The 23298-nt window shown below is 32.8% G+C and overlaps 1 protein-coding gene across 1 annotated transcript in view; it reads right to left on the bottom strand.

The window, feature by feature from the left end:
* The window catches only part of LOC108729458 (uncharacterized), a gene marked incomplete at its 5' end in the record, with an annotated part of 69487 nt that overhangs the window by 21447 nt on the left and 24742 nt on the right, over positions 1-23298 (bottom strand). The window contains one exon of the mRNA XM_018458588.1: positions 309-527. Within this exon, the coding sequence (XP_018314090.1) occupies positions 309-527 (219 nt within the window). The remainder of the gene's footprint in view (positions 1-308; positions 528-23298) is intronic.

The following is a 23298-nucleotide window of genomic DNA, read 5'->3' as shown; positions in this document are numbered from 1 at the left end:
TTCTTGTACTGGTCCCAACTATATATTCTCTATATTAATGTAAAAATATGTGATTACATTTCTCCAAAAAGAATTTTCCTCCATGTACAAGAATAAAATCGTATAGAAAATATCTAAAACCTATTTAAGCATTAAAATGTGTGATTTATTATCACTGACTTATTATTATCTTGCTCTCGTATGAAATGTAAAACGTTAGAAATATATATATATATACATACATATAATACATGCAGTAGAATTTGATATAATATCACATGCACTTATCTTAAACAAGACGAAGAAGCAAAGCGTTAGATAGAACTCACCGTCGTTGTTGGTCCGTGCGCGAGGTGGAGATGAGCTAACGGTCGGAAAATTTCTAGAGACGTTGTCGCGTGGTGGCGGCTGCGGTCCTTCGAGATTTGGACTGGGGCTGAATTCAGCCCTGAAGTCCGCCCTGTCGAATCCTTCCTCGAACTCCTGCATCACTGCCTCGTCCGGCTCGATACCGCCCTCAAATTGCTCCCGTAACACCGACCTCGGAACTGGAACGGAAAAAGAGATTTCGAAGTCTGCTCGCTGTGTAATGGACTCCATCAGCGACACATCAAATATACATAGAGGTACGCCGTTTTGTACAAGATTGCCGATATAAGGAAAGAATCCGTCGACGATGAGAATCGCGATAAAATCATTTCCGCGTCGATATTGGTTTCCGTTAAAAGCCTGTGATTGACTGAAATTTGAGACGGAGAGTCATGCATGTTTCATGAGCAAAAAATTATATAAAAAAAGTAAAATCTAGACCTATCCAACTATAATTACAACTTGTAATTATTTAATGATATCAAGTATATAAGTATCTCATGTTTTTATATGAAATTACGGAAAGATGCTGCAACGAGCAGACTGGATTTTATTATATATTCAACGGCTCATTTACGAGTGCATAAATGCGGAAAATGCGAAATCATTCGATGCATCTTATCCCTCAAGAATTCTCGTGGCATCCTATTCCGCGCATTCTACGCGCATTGCATTCAGACTAAGTTCATACGAATTTATGCGATGGCTTCCAGAGCGCCCGTTCTAAATGTACGTATATAAGAGCATGGATAAGCGTTGATCGGATCAAAATGTATACGTAAACGTTATGTGTGATGGCAAATAAATCCGCTTCAAGATGTGTGCGAGCGCAGTGGTTAATACCTATCAGTAATAACGTTGCATTTACGCACGTTGTGTATCGAGTCGGAATGAAATGCTACCGATCGTTGTAAGTGATATGCAATCGTTATCGTGCTTACACGGTATTGCCCATTTTTCATTGTACATGCGTCGCCGCGCTTGCAATAAACCTCGTGCCCCGCACTAGGAGTATGCTCGTGAATTCGCGACATAAAATAGTTACGTTGCGCGAGGCGATCGCGAAATACGTTTCGAGATAAAATGTGGAGATATATATGATATTTTGAGAAATGACATCAATCAATTGACAATTTTACGAGTGGCAATCGTGGATCATGCAAAATTATGCAATCGTATATAAGTCTATATGCCTAAAAGCCACGAGATATAATTTTTTATTACATTCTTTTCCAATCAAAACCTAAATGTACAAAGTGACCTAAATTAGGATTGTGTCTAAATAGTTATTATTTCGCATGTAAGCCCAACAAAATAAATGAAACGCAATTTTGTTAGGATAAATTTTTTAATTTTTGAATCCTTTTCCTTCAATAGTTCATATGTACATGTTGACACTTATAAACTGGCTTGTACACTTATAAATTAGCTTGTAAACGGTTTAAATGAAATTTCCTCTACAATATGGCGTTTCATTTGTTCGATCTACTCGTTGCAAATAGTAACCATTTAGTTTAGACACTAATGATCACACTGTATATTGAATTCCCACGAATGTGTTTATAATTTTAAAATATAAAATGTAAAAAATAGGCAATATTTATTATACTCTTAACTTTAAAAGCTTTTATAATAGACTTGTAAAATTCAACTTCTATAAATACGTGGTATTATATCTTAGCGGCAGAGAAAGAGAGAGAGAGAAAGAGAGAGAGAGAGAGAGATGTAAATTACGTTTAACCATACTCAACTAATATGTTTCAATTTTTTTGAAAAAGGAGTTAAAAACATCAGTATTTTTAATTTCTATTCAGTCTCGTATATCTTTACTTTCTTTCTTAAAAAAGCCTAAAGCTTTTAAGAAAGCCCAGGACTTAAAAGTTTTAAGATGTCCCAAGAAAATTTCTTCAAGCTGATCAATAAACTGTTTTAAGAACGTCAGTTAGTAAATTAACCTGCAGAATATTTACTGAGACACTCTGCGCGAGGAAAACACGGTGAACGTCTCGTGAACTCTTGCTAGCCCCGTTTTAAAATAATTTCCGTCATTTCGCCGGAAAATTTCCGTATAATAATCTGGAACCTCGCATAGCACCGGTCCGTTCACTGAATTAAAGGCAAATGACGCGACTACATAAGCGAGCGAAGTGGTGGGCTGCGATGTAGCTTGTTTACTGCAATTAATAATTGTAATTTAACACCAATTCTGCGGCAGTACATGCCGCAACGGGTTATACCCGTTCTTGGCGTTGGCGCCTGGTGACCGGCGCGTTCGTGCGCGCGGAACGCTCATGATGCTTTAAAGCGAGCGAATACATTATGACCCGCGTCCACGTATAATGGAACGGAGAAAATGTGGGAGACGGAGAAGATGCGGTTGTGAGCTTCCACCGCTATTGCCGCTGGTGCAACATTAAGCGCGAAGTATTACGGAAAAATATCATTTTCCCTAACGCAAAAAGTATTAAAACGTTATATTCAGTATTAACAATGGCATTCAAATAGAAAGCAATTTTTAAATTACCACGATACAAATGAGTAAATTGTTTAGTAACATGGGCATCAATTTTTATGACTGCGAAATTTATTCTGTTATACATATCAGCTCATACATACAGCTCATATATAGAGTTAAGAAGTAAATTGCGCAACTCGTAACGCTATTATCATTTTCGTTACTTTTTTTCTGTCCGTAATGGTAACGGTAACGTCGTTGTATTTTTAAGGTAACGGTAACGAATTCAGTTGTTACTTTTATTGTCACTTCAATCACTTATTATCTTTATGATAATTCAATAGATCGTTTTATTTTTATAATTGGTTAGAAATATTTTATAGTAGAAATTTAAATATCAAAAAATGTTTTGTACTTTATATTTTAGACTGTATTCTGATAGTCACTGTCAATATTGAAAATCTGTAGTATATATATATATATGTATATATATAAAACGTAAACTGTAAGTTTTCATATTGGCAGTGAATATAAGAATGCACTATTCTAAATTATGACGTTAATGTTTAAAAATAACATTTAATAAAAATTTTTAATAAAATCTGCATTTGTAAATTATGTAAGTTTCTAAAGATAAGATATATTAAAAATAAAAACATTAATATAAAGAATTATCGAAAATTTATTAGATATAAAAGTTTAATATAAATAAAAAAGCTTGCTATATACGGGCTAGCTTAGAATTTTACATTTTAATATTGATTTTCACTATTAATATTGATTATTATTATAAATAATGTAATTTTTAAATCTAATATCATACTTTAATATGACAAAAAAGTAACGAAAAAACAACAAATCGTTATTTTCTAAGTAACAGTAATGAGTTACGTTTTACAAAAAGTAACGGTAATAGTAACGCGTTATTTTTATGAAATAATGCGTTATCGTTACTGTTAAAATAAAAGCACTTAATTATACGTCCGAACGGTAGCTATCGATTGAGCATATATAGAACTTGATCAGTTCAGCCGTTATTGAGATCCGATAATCTTAAGTCCCCGCAACTCGCCGGTTCGCATAAAGGAGGCACGGCAGTGTCACTGCGCTTGGCTTAACGCCGAGACACTACCGTGTCTCCAGATTTTTTATATTATAGAAAGTAACTCGTTACTATTGTGAAATAACGTTCCTAATCCATATATATTGACTGTATTCAGCAGAAAAAACAGCTTTGAAACCCTTGTACAATTCTTTAACATGATGGGTCTTGTCCTTAGTTTCTCACTGGATCTAAATGTATAAACCAATCATGATAAAGAATTTTACAACAGTTGGACAGTTGTTTTCTCTGTTAAACTCAACCAATACTTATTTACAAATGTTTAATCAATATAAAAATTTTAGCGAATTGAAGGACGATAATGTACATTTATGTAAACTGCGTTTCACGACTTTTATTGGTTTGTTATAACAAGAGTCCAAAACTTTTTAAGATAAATCAATTTTCTCATGCAAAGAAGAGTTCAAGAAAAATATTAATTAATCATATCACGCGATTCTAACTTGATTCCAACTTTATGTACTTCATTACTATTACTTATATCATTAATTTATAAAAAAATAAGTTTTCTAGATATAGGAACAGTAATGACGGATACGGCTAAGGTGTAGCTTATTCGTGGCAATTAATTACAGTAATTTAACGCCAATTTCGCGGTACAGCTTGCCGTAAATGCGGGTTAAATTTACTTTGAGTCGGTACACCGAAGCTTTAATCTACGTGGATATATTAGAACACCACAACAAGCGAGAATAATATAACAAAGGCGAAATACAAGAAAATGCATCATTGCAGGAGTACGCAAATTAATGCAATAATTACTTATGCGGTAATCATCTAATTTTGTGTCGACAATTATTGGCGTTGTTTTACAAGTTTACGTCATGTCTATGAAAATTAAACTTATTAGTGTGATAAACAGATATCAGTCGTCTTGATAGCTGAGTAAGTTAGGTCAGGTTCGGAAACACTAAAGCTCGTTAGTGCATATAGCATAGTTATCATTAGCTTAACGCAGGTCGTCATAATAACGCTGCGCTGCCACATTCACTGGGATACAGAATAGAGGATGTTAGCCATGGTCAGCAGCAATAATAATGAGAACCAGCAATTTGCGACGCGTGAGGCTTTTACCACTTCGCTGCTCTCTTGAGGGAGCATTAATTTATTATCCTGGAATTGTCATACTTGTGTACATAGATTGTACCACTCACATAGTAAAATGTTAACGTGTACATGGAACAAATATAAATTAACCGCGAGTATTTAATATTACGCTTGTGAAAGCGTAATATATCCACGCCGTATCTCAATTCTACTGCTTGTATTACAATCTCCATCAGGTAACGTAATATTCTTAATGAAAAACTGTGCAACTTTAAATTAATAAACATATGTATATATGTATATTTTTTTCTTAACATTATTTCGAAACATCAATCGCGAAACCAAAAATAGTAACGTTTTGTATTAATCCTTAATCTTAATTTTGCAAAAAACTATTGAATAAAAATAAAAATCTAACTGCCCATATGTTATTTAAAAAACAAGATTTGCAAAAAGTTATCGGTTACACAAATCGGTAATCAGTGTATTGACACATGCATTGCTTCGAGTATCACTTCGCTTTACCAAAGATCTCTACGTTCTTGTCAAATCAGAAGTCACAGCGGATGACGCAGCGATAAAGTCTTCAATGAATTCATCGTGGAGAAGACTAGAATAACAGCGGAAGGGACCAGGATAGCAATAATTGTTCCCCGAAGTCCCATCAGTGAGATATATCGTGCAGACCTTGGTAAGACTAGAGACGTCCTAAATTTTACGAGTCTCTGCATCGCGACGCGCTAATAAGACCTCTGTATTACAAGAGGAGTTCTCTCAATCTTGCTTGACGCAGGAGCTTATGTAAGTCGACAGAACGATGAAAGGAATTTTGAGATCAGTTTAAGCCCCGTTACGAGCTACTCGTCGACACAGAAGCCAAAAGTGGTACAAGTGGCAGTAAGATGCGGATTTATATGGAAATGTCTTCCACCTGAACGACTTTTCATTTTCGATGGCTGAATACTGTACAAGAGAGATCACCAACTATTCCTCTTTTCAAATAAAGTGTTGAAAACTTTATCGAAACTACAGTAAATTTAATTACGGGACAAACTAAGCGCTCAACAAATCGAGTACATTCATATTACATCAAAGACGTTTGATTGCGTTAAATAATGCTGAACAAGAAAGTAAAATTAAACGAAAAAACAAATTTTCAAAAACATAGAAACACAGCAAGAAGATCTTTTTTGAAAAAAAATATCGAATATTTTTGTTGGAATTTCTAGTTTTTATTGAATCTATTTTCACGTATGAAAGTCAATGCGTTCAATATAGATATATTAGAATGAAGCACAATGGCGTTGATATCGAAAAAAATTTTATCGCAAACTGAAAGTGATATGTTATGATATATGACTTGTTAAGCCAGATCCCGGCCAGCTTTTTTCGTAAAACTTGAATTCCAAACCACACATCAAAGTACTTGAAATATTTTATAAAATCTTGAGAGTAAATATTTCACCAATTACGGCTTTAAAATTTTCTCAAATTAAAATCCACTACAGTATAATTGGAAGCTTTCTTTTCACTAAAACTTAAATAACTCGCTAATTAAGACAATTTGATAACATTTTCCTTAACAGAAAAATAAAACGCCAAAGTTAAAAAATCTGCTATCATTACAAATGTTAAAACGAGGTATGCATAAAAATGTTACGGCATAACTATATGAATAACAAAATAAAAATACCGCATTTTTTTCTTTTTACTTTAAAATGTTCACATTTTCTAGAATAGGAAATTGTGCGGATATTCGTATAATGATCGCATTGAAAATATATTCTGTGGGTTTTTTTTATAAGCGGTAAATGCAACATATTCATTATTGTAACAAGCCCCTCGAGGTACTCTCCGTTGTTCGCGTATATATTTGTTACGGATACCAAACATATTCAGCAAAATCGAAGTATGAGACAAGCTTGATAATGTCAAACACGTAGATGATCTCGAATGGACAGCAGACTGAGTTTAAACTCACTACGCCTCTGAAATTAGGGGGGAGCGTATGTACGGAAAGGATGCTTCGCTTGCATCAATGTTATATAATAGTTTCCAGTCGGATATTGCATAGGCACACTCGTTTCGCGCACTTCGTGCCTTTATCATCCGTTTCGCTGTCAGCATCTGACGCCTACACAAAACGATCACCTTAAATATTTGAAATATTTTCGGGAACACGTATCTTCTAATTTACACATATAGCGTGACGGAAATATTACTGATTGTGAGTGTTTCTTTGCAAAAGTGTTATTTATGGAGACGAAAACGAATTTCATAATATTCCTAGTAATATTAAACAGATTTAAATAATATGTATTATATTATATATGTATACACTATTAAATTCATAACGTCAAATTATATCCAATTTGAGTTATTTTCAATCATTGCTACAGCCACTGTTTTATTCAATATGTCATTAATTTAACTATGTTTTAGTTATAATTTATAATTTAACTCACGAAAATGTATTAAATTTGAATAGTTTAAATTTGACTTAAATTTAGTTTATTATTTACTAAGTGCGTTAATATGATTTTGTTTATTTTGAAACTAACCAGAAATAAATTAATTTACATTTTAACACATAAAAGTTAAAAATAACAAAATGTTTTTAACTCAAGGGATTGAAATTGCTCATTTGATATCTAACAGTGTACGTCGATAAAAAAATATATACTTGTCAAGAAGATATCAATGACGTTGCAGCGTACTTTCATAATGGATTTACTAAATTTCATTTCTCGTTGCAAATTTATTTTTCGTGGCAAATTTAAACACACAGTCGGCCTAGACTGTCAGCTAAAAATCCATCAGACTGGCACAATGCCCGACTGTCGTGTTTTTTAATTGCATCCAAAAACGTGAATAGAAATCCACGACTTCGTGATGTGAGAGAAGAGTCTGAATGACATATCCGATAAAATGGAATCGCGCCTTCGGAAGCGATCGCGAGCGGGCGCGTGCAATAAATCTCTCCCAAGACTGACAAACGAAAAAGTTAAACGCCGTAATCGAAAATGTAGTATGTAAATCCTGACGCTACGCGGGGAACACGCGAGCCCCCGCCGGTGGTCGTTTATCCGTCGCTATCGAAAATTTCACGCTTGTCGTTTTTTTAACCCCAAACAACCCCTCGCTCTTGTCGTCCCCCCCGTTCTGTCCTGTCAGACCAGTCGTGCTGCCGAAACAGGAGCGTTAACTGCAGGAAATGTAAAATCGTTTTGTCACGCGAAAAAGTGCTAACCAGTTGACAATGGTGACCGTCGTTTCATCGAGAGATCTTTCACCCTCGTTGTCATCCACCCTCGCAAATGATATTTACACGGTTTATACAGAGCACGGATACGGCTGCCAGCCGTGTAAGCGTGAAGATGATTAATGATCAACGATGGATCGCTGGCCCGGATAGTCAAAGGACGAACGCGTACCAGTCGCGGTTATTAATTACACGCTTTGCGTGAAGCGATAAGAATAAAGCATCGATTGAGTATGAACAGAGAAAGGATAAAGAAAAGTTAATGTAAATTATGGACGGAGATTAAAAGCACGACGTCCACCTTTTCTCAAAAGCTTTTCCGCAGGATCATCATAAAAGTTTCTAGTGAATTCAAATAGAATGCGCTCCTTCTCTCTCCTTCTCTTTGGAAGAATACATATCATAATTCATTATCAAATTCTTCACATATCTGCTTTAAGAGGTATTAAATTCTTACAGAATTCTTAAGAATCTAATGACCGTTCTTATCTTATATTAATCAAGTCAATCATCTATCTTCATTTATTTCGCATAAGTACAATAGTGTAATTATAGAAAATAGGTGTATCGATTAGATGCGAAATATGTTTTGATCACACTAAAAAGTTTTGATCACGTACCTACAAGAACTCTTTTCATATATAAGCATTTCACATTGGAATATAATTTGTCATTTTATTTATATTTTATTCTTTTTCAGTATTATATGTCGTTTCCCCTTCTTTTTTCTTTTCAGTGCAGAATAAACCCTTTGCGACGGTATAAAAGTGTTTTTGTTTCGCTTCAGCATATAAGCCCGGTATCATGCTAGATCTTAAAAATACGCTGGAATGCTTCTCATTTACCTCTAGTTATTTTACCGTCACGAAAAACATCTATTAAATGTTTGATGCTCAGCGCTTTCTTATTCTTTTTTCACTTAAAGCTCTTTAGAAAATTATACAACGGTCGCTGTATTCAACAAAAAAATTTTTTCCACAAAAATCACTTCACATAAACAAAAAATAAATAAAATAATCTTTAAAATCCATTTTCGATCATACGTAGCTTTTCTTATTTCATGCATACATGTATCTGAAATAGAATTCGTTCTCCTTCATAAAAATTCTATAGATACTTTTTCTATTTCCACAAACAGGATATTAACTATACGATCAATGTTTTCATAAAGCACGTCCATTTGTTTTATTTTATATATGAAAAATAAGACCGGTTTTTAATTTATCAATTGATTAATCGCATTATACATAAATGCAGCTTTGTTCCATAAAAGCTGTATTTGTGTATAATACGATTGATCAATATGATGGATAAATTAAAAAAAACTCCTCTATATACTGAAGATCAGACCCGTAATTATTTCTCGGATTTATAAAAATAGATAAGAGACGGATTTATAAAGATTAAAAATGGCTCGAAACGGCTCTGGTATTTATTTGTTAGTTTTCGAAGTATAGTAATACAAACATTCTGGTGCGCGCATTGATTTAGAGATACCCTGAGGGGCAGTGGAAAAGAGTGTAAAATAATCAAAAGCTTGAATTGCAATTTTTACACAAAGGCCACGTGCGAGCGACAATATTGAGTAAAAACCAGGTTGCAGGTTGAATCCGGTCGCAGAATGTATATTATATACATATGTAGTTTGAACGAGTATGCAAATATGTTCGCGGCTGACTGTACACAGGCCAAGGCTAGCCTGTGTCCGAGCAGGTACGGGGTCATACTACTCGCGCATTAACTCTCTCTATTGTGTTGATAATATGTTGAAAATAAAAAATTGAGCTAAATAAAATTATGACGATATTAAAATTTGACGTTAAGTAATCTTTCAAAAAATTTAAGAAATATCAATTAGAGCTTCTGAAGCTTCTACGGGTATTTTCTTCAAAGAAACTACGAGATTTGCGGTTTACTTCTTGGTACATTGTTAAATACATTGTTAAATTAGAGTTTTTAATATATTTTAATTTATTTCTTATTGGTCAATAATTATATATATAAGTTTCTATAATATTTCGGAATAATAACAAAGGTGTAAGCGAACAGTTGCAAAAAGTACGCAATTTTGCATTTTTTTACTGTATCTACTATACGCAATGATGTGCTTTTATAAGAGTAGATTTCATGTCCATAAAAATTACACTTAAAGACAGATAAGGATTATTATTACTCTGCTGCTGCTCTCAACATGTTCCCAAACATTGGCTGCATTCTCTTCCTTTTCTTCTCTGTCTTTTCTTTCTAAAAACATTCCTTCTATTTCTCCTCACATCTGGTTCGTTGATGTTTGCATATTGTTGTTTGCATATTCATTCCCCGGGTCCACTTTGTCGTACAATTACTGCCGCCACATATACATTGCTACGTCCTGCACGATCCGCTCGAAATTCAATAGAGAGAATATACGAGAAAGTAGAATGCAATTGCTTGGTCGAAGGCAGTTATTGCACGGGATGCGTTATGTGCAATAACTTTGTAATTGTCGTCACGAAGACACAAAGTGAACCAGGATTACTTGTTCAAACGTACTGCTATCATCGATTATTCGTGTTATCTACGCGAATTCCATCACATAAAGTATATAAATCTTTCGTTATATGACACAATTTTTTATTTGCGACATTAGATGCTTCATGAAATTTCTATTTAACTTTACAGAAGTTTTATAATTTTATAATATATAATCTTACAAATTTTATAATTTCATAAAAATCATTCATAAAATCGTTTATAAGCAATTAATAATTTTAATATATTTAAAATATAAATATTTTCAAACACACAAACTATAAGATTATGAGAAACTGTAAATTATATATATATATATAATTGTTTTCAAAAAGCAGAGATATAACAGTATTTAAAACATGTATAAAATGTATAAAATGAAAACAACGATACACGAACGTATGTCTCAAATGTCCTCAGATAGATATAAAGATACATATAAAGTCTCATATTTCAAATCGCTGAATTAAATCAGATATCAATGTATATCTGTACATGCGCGTATATGCATAGGTAGTGGCTCAATTGAAAATATTGTCTACAAACTCGAAATGCTCCATGATATCTACACACGTAAAACAATATCATATTCTAAATACATTTGAATTAGTAGAAAAATGATAGTTGTATTATAGTGTATGCATTTCAAGATTTTTTTTATTCCATTTAATTTCATTTTTTTTTTAGAAATGTTAGAAATATGAAGAATATAAAACAATTATTTGAATACTTTCTAATGGATTACGTGAACAAAATCAAGTTTTCATCAATTCCATACTCGCAAATTATTTGAAATTCATAAGTTTTTATTGTGTGTGTGTGTGTGTGTGTGTGTGTGTGTGTGTGTGTGTGTGTGTGTGTGTGTGTGTGTGTGTGTGTGTGTAATTTAGCGACGCGTAAATTAGGAAATATACGAATTTTCATCGAGAACATGCAGTGCAATAATATCTGTATGCAGAAATGCATTAAAGATGTTGCAACTGGCAGAAAACGCGAACGAATAATTTTTCGCTTCATTTCAACCACTTAACGGCTCCGCACTGTAAAGTCCTACACGAACCAGTGAGCCTTTCCATCCCACTTCACGTAGCTGGTGAGGGTGGCAAGCGATACACACATGTCAGCCGCCATCGTTGGACTAAATGCGTTCATTTAGTGCTCAAAGGGAGGGAAAACTTGAATTTTTAATAAGCCGCGGAATTTTCACCCTGTACTAAAAGTATGCATGACCTCTACATAGTCATCGCTCTCGTAAATAACAGCACATAATACATAGGTATCCATTACGTATCGATTACATTCTGAAATTTCTGAATATATCTCTTTGAATGATAAATTGTACGGGATAAAAATGTGAAATGAATTTTCAGACACTATTGTCTGGATATTTTCATTAATTTCAGTGTAATTGACTTGCGAGCCTTAGTTAATAAAATAAATTAGAAAGAAAACACTGCAAAATGCACATATAAAATGTACATATAAAAATGTACGCCTGTTAAATATCCTTCTTTGTAATTCATTTTAAATGCTGTTAGTTTTTAAAAATTAATTGCTTTTACAACAAAAAAAAAGGTTCCTCTCTTGCATTAAGAAATCTACAAAAATTTAAAAGAGTGCACTAGGTGCACATAAATAAGATGAAAAATGAGAAAATGTTACTTAATATTAATTAATTCAGAAGTAGCCAGAGTTAATTATTATTTTATACGTTTTTTATAATAAAAACTTAAAAAATATACGCTTTTTATAATAAAAATAGTCGTTCTTCATCCTAAATCTGTATTTATTCGTACTGAAAGCATAGAAATATAATTTTTCGTTTTCATTTTTTCTTTCCCTTTCTCTCTCTCTCTCTCTCTCTCTCTCTCTGTTTCTCTCTCTTTCTCTCTCTCTGCATATATGTTAGAAGCCGTAACCATAGCCATAGTCGAGCGAACGGGGGAACCGCCCATGAATTCATTTGCGAAGGGGCTTCATTAATTTCGCCCGGGTGCACTTCCCAATCGGCGGTCGCCTGTGATTGAGTGCACGGAGAGGAGTGCGTAAATCGAGCGTGCATATGTCTCAATATTCGCGCGTAGGATGTGTCTGCGTGCATTGTACGCGCACGATTGAGCAATGCAGCGGCGCGGTACGAGACATCCACATCCCTTGATCAAAGTGCTGCCTAGGTTGCGTGCCCGCATGGTTCAGCTATCGGTACGCCGCTACATACACATCGACTTGTCCGACACTGTATTCGACGCTGTAATTTTCATTAAGCTCATATGCACAATCTGAAAAATAGTTCATTGCATCATCACATTGCATCATCACGTTCGCTTGAATTACAAAACTATATTGTCAAATTTGCATACGTTAAATATTTGAATATTAATAATTCAGCGCATTAATATATACTTATGTGATAATTTAATTCTTCTTTTAATATTTATGTGATAATTAATTAATAATAATTTAATTAAAATTTTAATTCTTATATCTCTTATTAAATACTTATATATGTTATCTCCTATTCAATACTTATACATTATCTTCTATTCTCTCTCTCTCTCTTTCTCTCTCTCTCTCTCTCTCTCTCTCTCTCTCTCTCTCTCTCTCTCAATAATACATTATCTCTTATTCAATTATACGTTTCAATGACATTTCAACGATTTACTTTTCACGTTTTCACGGAATATCCTACAATTCGTGAGAAAGAATTTGCATTGAGTTTTATCGCTTTAGGAGCTTCCAGAAGATTAAAAAATAGTGTATATATATATACATATATATATATACTATATCTAACATACATAAACACACACACACGCGCGCGCGCGCGTGCGCGTGTATATATAGAAAATTTCTAGGAGCACGAGAGAAAGAGAGAGGGAGCAACGGTTTGAATCAAATTCAAATCTATTGTGCATGTTCGTCGCCACAATTCGTACATAATCCTGAAATCCGATATTAAAACGAGACAATCTATCTCGGCTAGAGTATCTCGTTATCTCGGGTCAAAGTAGCATTGGTAATGCGATGCATCGGCACAAATGCGGTAGCATCCCAAGCTTGGCAACGCAATTATAATTGTAACGGGCGGTCTGGTTGTAGAAAATTCAAATGGATAATCGACAAACGTACTTCACGAATTCGAATCTATCGCTCGATAAACGCGACAATCACGACAGTTCTCATCTTATTCGATCATAAGATCTCGATGGTTAGCTCGAAGGTTGCATGCGAGCGAAAAAGTTCGATGGCTCTGTGTTCGCAGCCCTCGGCTATGCTATAGGGAATTCAATTCCCGCGTCAACAGAAGCGAATTTATCGTGGTACGGATAAAGCGAGGACCTGCGAGAGGTTTAGAGGAAATGTACGAATACAAAACTTTCCCCTCGAGTTACTAGTGAATTTGTTGCTACGAGACTGCACCTTGTTGCATCTATTCGCATATACACGTTCCCTGTTCCCACTGAACGTTTGACGCGAGAAAGTCATTTCTCAGCGAGTACCATCTTAAGAATCGCATGCAAAGAGTGTCGAGAAAACGCGCATTGGGACTTGTTCCATCAGAGTTGAGATCCATGTGTATATTTCTCAATGTGTAAAAAGAACAAGTTGGAAAGTAAACCAATTTCACAAAAAATTTTAATGATAAAAGAGACAAAACGTCTCAAAAAGCGAGCTTTTACTAGTTCTTATTTTATCGTTGCTCACTGATCTAGTGGTGGACTTCGTAGAATTAAAACTTTAGGAAAGGATAGTAACTAGTTGAAAAATATATGGGACTCCTCTTTGAAAATAGAGTTTATCTGTACTGAAAAAGAGGTAGCAATATATGTATTATCGCAATTGCAGAGTTTTACAAAGAAATACCTCATTTAATCCTCAAAACTAAATTCTAGTAGATTCTAATTAATCTTTTCAAATGAGAATTAATGTTATATGCTAGCCTGACAAAATATTAAATTATATTATAATGTGTAATATAAAAATATATGATGAAAGTTATTATTCATATATAAAAATGTTTCAGTTTGAAGAAAACGCTCTTAATTTACTAAACGAGTTGTTTCCTGCGTAAGCAACAAATTAGCGTAGTATATCTCCTTTCTCACCTCGGACTTCAATGAAAGAAAAAAATATTTATTCTCTAATAAATAGCGTACTCTCGATAATTAAGTATCGCTTTTTCACAGACTAGAATAAACGAGATGCCTTTCTTCTGTTTCTCTTTAGTGCAAGTACACCTTATTTCTCTTTTTTCTGAAATAACAAGTCCCAGAAGGAAATCTGCATATTTAATCACTGTGTGTATGTTCATTTATAATTGCTCGATGAATAAAAGAACGTATCTCTATAAGTAATAAACTCTTTTACAGCATCCAGTGAAATATAAACTGTTTTAAATATGAACAATTTACACTACAGCCGGTTTAAAAAAAGCAACGATTTTATATGGATTAATGAATAAAACGTGACAAAAAGAAATGAAAAAAAATATTGATACGAGAAAGGAAATATATATAAATATCGAGATAAATTATGTATATATTAATCCTTTTTTAATCACTATAATTTAAATAAAGATAAGTGTTCTAATCTACATTGGTAAATTTTTACCAATGTAGATTAATTTTAATTTCGGTTCAATTTACTCTTCATTTTTTTCTAATTTTTAGAAAATGTTTGGAAAAACTGAAAAGCAAATTAAATCGAGATTAAAGTTAATCTAAAGTAAATCTATAAGGTAACTCTGTAAAGTAACTCTAGTACCCAATATGACCTATTCACTGTTTGCGGAACTGCACGGTGAATTCAACAGATAGTACAGTAAGTCTGCAGCAGGCTGTCTGTCTGACTCGATTGCATTAGTTTATTGCTTAGTTTGTTCATTCTGTTACTGTCAGTAAGGCAAAATATAGAAACATCGTGGTTGTGATGTAATATTTCACAGATAAGTAATTGCCTTTTATAACAACCACAAGATGGTTTTCAATTTCCAGTTTTCATTTTATTGTGCTCTGTATTTGTACTTTACAACACTGTATTTAGTTTATATTTTTGTCAACGTTTTGTTTATTAACAAAAAAAAACTTTTTGTAAGATAGAGTATGACTAATCTGTTAGGTACACTGAGTGTGCACATATCGTTGTAATGTTTTTTGCTACTTTTATTATTGTAGATTATGGATTCTAATTCATTTGCTAAACATCATGGAAATGAGTACATAGATAAATAAATAAGTCAATTATTTGGAAAATAGTTCTTTGTGTATTTTTACATGTCACTAAACATGTCAATATATTAATATAATTTATTATCTTGTAAAAATATCGGATCACTTTATTTTCTATATTTTTCTAATAATTTTTTTACAAAAAAGAGGAAAATACACATGTACTCAATATGATCTAAACATCACTTTTTCTCCAAATTTCCACTGCGCCGATGTTAAAATTTGAAAACATATTTTTTTAATGTACAGAAATGTTTCCTATTTTGAATCGGACTATCAGTTTTCAATTTTGAATTTAGCAAAAAAAAAAATTAGAAAAATCGCAAAATTGAGACAGGCTATATAAGGGCTATATTAATAGAAACGGGTGTAACTGAAACAATTGGCGTGAGCAATGCATAGTAACCATTGCAAAAATGTAACATGTGCATCGTTATTGTCCGTCGTTAATGCAACAAAATGTATTTTCAAAATACAAATAATTTTCAAGCTATAAAATGAATATATGTCAAACAGATAAATGGTATCGATCAAACTATTTTACAGAAATGATTGGTGCAAGAGACTAGTATACCGCATAGTTTGAGGATTCAATTATTCGTGTTGTATACGAACGTTCACCTGGATAAGACTGCAACCGGCAGTTGGTTCCTAAACGTGCAGCTTAACATTACGCTTAATATCTGACACCTGAAGTTAGATAGACATCTCACCAAGACTCGACCTTGTTGAGAACTCGACGATCTCGCGATGATTTATAAATATCGTTGCAATTGTAATATTGCATCTGGTGATATTTAGTAAAATCAAAAGAAAAAAAGATTGAATAATATGTTCAAGGTTAAACTTCATATCAATTCATTTTTTTAGAAATTTAGGTCAAACGTCAATATATAAGCGAAGATTACATAGGCCTGCAAAATTGGAGGTGTTAAAAGTTGATTGGAATTTAATAATGTTTTCTTACGTAATTTTTTGCGCTGAATCCGAATCCGGCTGCAGAATTGCTCTACCACGTCAAGATTTCCGAGAGATCCTAACTTAAAACTGCCAAAAAAGCCAAAAAAAGTTTTCAACCATATTTTGAATTAAATTAAAAATTAGGAAAATTTTTATTGTCAAATCCATCAACGGTATCATTTACTACTATACGGTCCCTTCAAAATCCATTTTGAACCATCTCAAAGCAACTTTTTCTTTCGGAGATATACTATTCAAAGTTCAATGAATTGTATCTCATAGGAACCTAATCTATATATCGTTGTATTAGAACAAACTGTATATCTGGGCAGACTAATATATATATATACACTTTTATATATATATATATATATAAAAGTGTCGTTGTACCACTAGAGACAGCAACATAAAATACTAGTAAGACAGAACAGTGAAAGTATAACAATTCTCGCAGATTTAAAAATATTTTATGACAAAAGGTAAAAGAGTCAACTAATCTGTCCAGACATACAGTTTGTTCTAATACAACGGTATACAGATTAGGCTTCTATGAAGTACAATTCATTGAACTTTGAATAAATATATCTCCGAAAGAAAAAATCGTTTTGAGATGGTTCAAAATGGATTTTGAAGGGGCCGTATAGTAGTAAATGATACCGTTGATGATTTGACAACAAAAATTTTCCTAGTTTTTAATTTAATTCAAAATATGATTCAAACGGCTTTTTTGACAGTTTTAAGTTAGGATATCTGGAAATTTTGACGTGATAGAGCAATTCTGCAGCCAGATTCGGATTCAGCGCAAAAAATTACGTAAGAAAACATTGCTAAATCCTAATCGACAAAACCATGCAGGCCTGTGTTATTATTTCATTATGTTTTTAAGAAGTATTTATTAGAAATCCAAACAGCACATTGTACACAAAAAATGCTAAAGCTTTTTACTTTCTAAAGATATTTTTAAAATTTTTCTCTTCAGCTTCTTTCTGAAGCAATATTGAATTTCATTGAAATCATAGCAAAATCTACATTGTATCGAACTTCTATTATAAATATAATAGAATATTTCAAAAATCACGTAGACACTATACGGAGAAAACTGATCGCGCAGACACTTGTTGAAGATTGCAAAGACGACAAATTCCAGACACGAGAGAAATTGCAATAGAATAGTATACGATCTCAAACAAATCTGGGGACGCTGAATAAGAGGAACGATAGGAATAAAGCGCTTGGGTCTTGAACAATTCTCGATGTCTTCAATTCTGAAAGACATCGGCAAACGTTCTGTCCGGTAGCGGGGTTAGTGAGTTTTAACGAGTTTACGATCTAAAATATGCAATCACAATCAACGAGGTTGCTTGCACGACCCCACCATGCGTTTCCCAAAACTAAAATATTCAACGGTCGGCTTGTTCTGTTCCTTCAATAGCGGAATAAATTTGCGTAATTTCGTTTGCAATAAAAAAACAAAAAATTGAAATTAATATCGGAAAGGAAAAATTAAAATCTTATCATTGTACAGAAAAATATAGAATAATTTAAATAAAAACGTGGGACAAAAATATTATGTTTAAACTTCGAAATCAATATATCTATTATATTTATTCGTATTCGTTTATCTCATCCATTAATCTATATATTATTTCTAATTTTCATAAATATATGAACTTAAAAAGTTAATCCTTTTTATTCAGATTATTCACTATAAATATAATAATATGCTGATTTATTATATTATTGGAGATCCTCAAGTAAGAGTCAAAATTACTCAAAACAAACATAAGGGCAATATTTCACTCTGTATTGCGAAGTATGTAAGGAACGTAAGTAAATTGAATGCAAACTGTAAAATATTTACAAGCTATTTTCCGTTAAAGTTCGCAAAATATCAAAATATCTCGTTCGACGAGACACGGCAAAACAATTTTTATCAGTTTGTATAATTTTATTAAAAAAATGTTCTAGTTGCAGTAATGTTTCATCATGTTTGTCTATTTCATGATTATCCTATCACGAAGTTGAGAGTGATCAGTTACACTTGAAGGTCTCTAATTATTATTGCTCTCAAATCTGATTAATTTCAATTATTTAAGGAATATATAAATATATGTTTATCTGTTTACGTTAATTATAATGTACAGTTCATTAATTGTTATTAATTACTGTAATTTATAAGTTATCATTAAAGCAAATAAGAGATTGATTTCAATTTTCGATGCAATCGAGATTTTATCACCCCAAACTTGACAATTTATTTTATACGTTTATAAATAACGGAATATAAATATCTCAGACTCTAATATCTTTACAATATCACCATTTACACATGCTTACCGTGAATAACCAAATGCATACAATAAAGCATTTATTAATATGGATGTATCGCACGACATCGTCACTAAATGTCGAAAACGATTGCAATTAATCGGCGTCGGCCTGAATTGTTAAACGTAAATCGAATAATTCAAGTATCGACGGTGTACCATGTGCAAATTAGCACACATCGACGTAGAAAGACGAATTATAGTCGTCTGAATCTAGAAACAGCACACAATTCTCACGCATAATGCGTGCAATGGTTAAAAGCGCTTCTGGCTACACACTATTCTGCAGACAAATCGAGAATTGTTATTATGAATACAATTGTCGTGGAAACTAAAGAGAATCGGCAACTGTCACTCAAAGTTGAGAATTGAAATTGTAGCGAAACAAGAAAATGAAGAAAGCCGCCGGCGGAAGTGTGGCGTTTAATAAATTCACTCGCACCCGTACGCGATGCGTTTTGTTTCGCAATTCTTCAATTAACCGTACCAATGGCTGTGTGTGCGTGTAACGATTAGTTTTTTTTTTTTCCGAAAACATCCAAGGTTGAAAATCGGAATGGGAGGGAGTCGGCTCTGAAGGATTAGTTCATTAATCTTCCATGAGGCACCACCATGTTGTAATTCACTCTTTAAAATGGAAATCGAGAGAAATTCCTCGTAAAAGACCTTGACAACATCACGTCTGTTAGCATATCTAAAAGATAGTTTTGCTCGCGACTTGATATTCTCACTTCGCGCGCTTTAAGTTTTAAAAGAGGCAAAGTTTTTACTTATAAAACAGATACTTTTATTTTTTGTATATAAATTATTTGAATTTATAATATCAGCGTTAATTAATATCAGCAATAACTAATTAATTATATTTCCAAATTTTTGGCGAATCTAATTTAATAATTACAAACGTCAAAATCCACGCAAAATTGATATTAATGACACATGTGCAATACATTATAAGAACAGTAGGTATTACTGAAATATGTCAAGAGAATTTGATTTATTAATTACAATTGATAATTTTATTTGTTCAAATACCTATATCTATATAGCAAAAAAATAGCAAAAAAAGTTTCATTTAAATTCAAAACTCGCATTTACTTGCTCTTTTAAATGGAATTTTAAAATCTCATGCGCTATTTCCATCAAAAGTAATTGGTTATCATCGAGAGGGGGGCATCTCCTATATCTCATATCATAAAATGTCGTTATTGACATTGAAAAATAAACGTTAAAAAATCAGTGTATTTTTTCCTCGGTCTCTTCGATTTTCTGGTGCACGTATGACATACTATACCTATAGTGGCACTTGTCAACTTGTCAACATTTGCTTTTTCTTTGGACAAAAAATGTCATCAATAACGTAGATCTTTCTGCTCTTGCAAATATTTTGTGACAGCGGTTTAGAAATACTGCACGTATTTTAAAAATATCATCCATCGTTAATATACATAATATATTATACATTTCATACATTCGCTATTTATTAATTAAAATACGTCTCTGTAACCGTAGATTATGATATATTAGCTCGCCACATTTCTAATGAAAATATATTGCAGTTACATAATGCGATAAATACCAAATGCATTTTCGTTGATAATGAAAATACTGAAACTTGAGAGAGAGAGAAGACAGACAGAGAGAGAGAGAGAGAGAGAGAGAATTAACAAAGAATTAGTAAACTGTAACAAGGCTGTACGTGAAACATCGTTTAAATGTAAATTATCAGTCAATATCGAATAAATGACTCCGTTCCGCACAGATTAAATTGATTATTCGTCGCATGAAGGATATTTTTCATTAGCAGCACAGCTCGGATTAATGACTGAAATTCGAGGGGTCATTACCTCGCGATGAACGCTGTGATGTAAAGTAGCTATATAGTCATACGCGCCATCGAGTTGGCACTTCGATCCCTAATTAGCTTCGTGGCTACGCGAACGCTTGATTTTCTATCGTTGATTGACATGGCTCTTCAGCTACGTGTCAAAATTCAATTGAGACGAATTGCCGTGATGCATCGGCGATTCGTTAAACAGTATGGAGCGTATCAATGACTCCTATTATTGTAAATCAAACAGCTATTATGTAAAAGCGGCGAAGTGACGATTCTAATTATTTCATTGAAATATTTCGAAAAATCTTAGATCAGGAAAATATGTCTACGAAAAGTAAAAAGGGATGAGATCGTAATAAGAAAAGTTTTGGCAATTAAAAAATTTAAAAAAAAGTTTGGAAGTTTTGCAAAATGTAAAGTAAATTCAATCAAAGTTTTGAAGATGACTTTCAACAAAATTGCTCAATTAACGTCTCCTAGGAAATTATTGAACATTAAACTGAATTGAATAATCTTGTAAATGTAGTTAAAAGATATATTTCTCTCCATAAATGATTTTATATTGACGGACGATGTATGTGTAAAACGGCAAAATCAGGAGTGCTATCAGCGAAAATTGGCAATTCTTTTGTAAAAAACAAGTAATAATTAACCGCGATCGTATGCGCGACGAGACGAAAATAAACCATGAGTTTAATCAATTTTTTCGATTGACTGATATCAACCGACGTATTCGTATCGTGAAATTAAGCAGTGCATTCATACGTCGTTAAGCGTCGACTGATTTGGGTTTGGACATAGGATACGTATGTACGTTCACTCTGTCAACGAGATCCCATGTGTGAAATCAACGGGTGATTCAGTTTGTACTGTTTCAGAGAAATGGATGGTGAAATTCAACGAATTTTGCTTCTATCGTTAGAGAGATAATTAATATAACAGACATAATATAATAGAGGAGAATTCTCAAGTTGCTCATTCTTGTCGTATGTAACATCAGCTAATAAACCATTATCATGATTTATGATTAATCAAGCAATATTATCAGAGAAAGTTTAGCTATGTAATATTTAACGATTCGTATCTAAACTTTGCTGGAGTTATTAAACGTCAGCCACCGCCAAATTGCAATAGAGAAAAGAATCGGACACAAATAAAAAATTAATTTTGTTAGTTTGCAAAGTAAACAATGCAGTATTTGTTATGTAATTTTGAAAACAAGAAATAATTTAAGGGAATTTTTTAATTGATTTCTACATAAGTTAAAAAAGTAAAGTTTGTTTTCAGTATCTCCTTTCAAGAGAAATCCTGAAAATTTTAGCCATGGGAAACTAATTACACAAGCTAAAACAGTTGCAACGTTGAACTAAATGTAAAAGGCAGTGATGAAATAAATTTGTGATTCACGAAGCACCGCTTAAATAGAATTGATAAATGCAATAAAAAATCGTTGCAATCCGAATCATTGCTTTATACATCCTCATAGAGGGACCGTGCTCTATCTCTTATAATTCATAAAAGTTTGCATACATCAAAAAAAAATATACGTTGAATATTTTCCTTCTTGAAGTTTACCCTCCTCTCATCCCTACCGGCAGTTCTTTAATAGCTTCTACTGTAAATAAGTTCTACTTGAAAGAGAGATTTTTTACTCGCGGATATTACCTCGTAGAAAAATGTATGTTTAACACGGCTGGAGACTAATTTGTGACGATTAAAAATTTTATGCATATATCACGAGAAGAGCATTTTATTCGTAACTTTATATTCTCATAATGTCCGAGTAATTCTCTGGGAGCGCCTTTTTATTATTTTTAATATCCGTTTTAATATAAAAAAAGAACAAAAAAGTACAGAATAGAATGGAAAGTTGAAATACATAAAAAGAATTTTTCTCTGAAAAATAAAATATTTCGTAGACGCGGAGATAATTTAAGTTCGTATTATTAAAACTTGCACGTAATTCCAAACATCTAACTTAACAAGTCAGAATTATGTAATGAATATCTATAATGAATATTTTTGTCTGGCAATTTTGTTGTATAATAATAACAACAATTATATTCTAAACATATTCAAACTAATTAGGACATTTCCGATGTTAATAATTGATTAGGACTCGATAATATCTCATGAAACACGGATTTCCAGAACTTTACTTCCAGCTCCACGAGCGTGATTGACGATCTACACTCATGTTGGA

Source organism: Mycetomoellerius zeteki, unplaced genomic scaffold (genome assembly GCF_001594055.1).
Source record: "Mycetomoellerius zeteki isolate Tzet28-1 unplaced genomic scaffold, Tzet1.0 scaffold735, whole genome shotgun sequence".
Lineage (NCBI taxonomy): Eukaryota > Metazoa > Arthropoda > Insecta > Hymenoptera > Formicidae > Mycetomoellerius > Mycetomoellerius zeteki.
The sequence above is the reverse complement of the archived record's forward strand: the minus strand, read 5'-3'. Positions and strand labels throughout refer to the sequence as shown.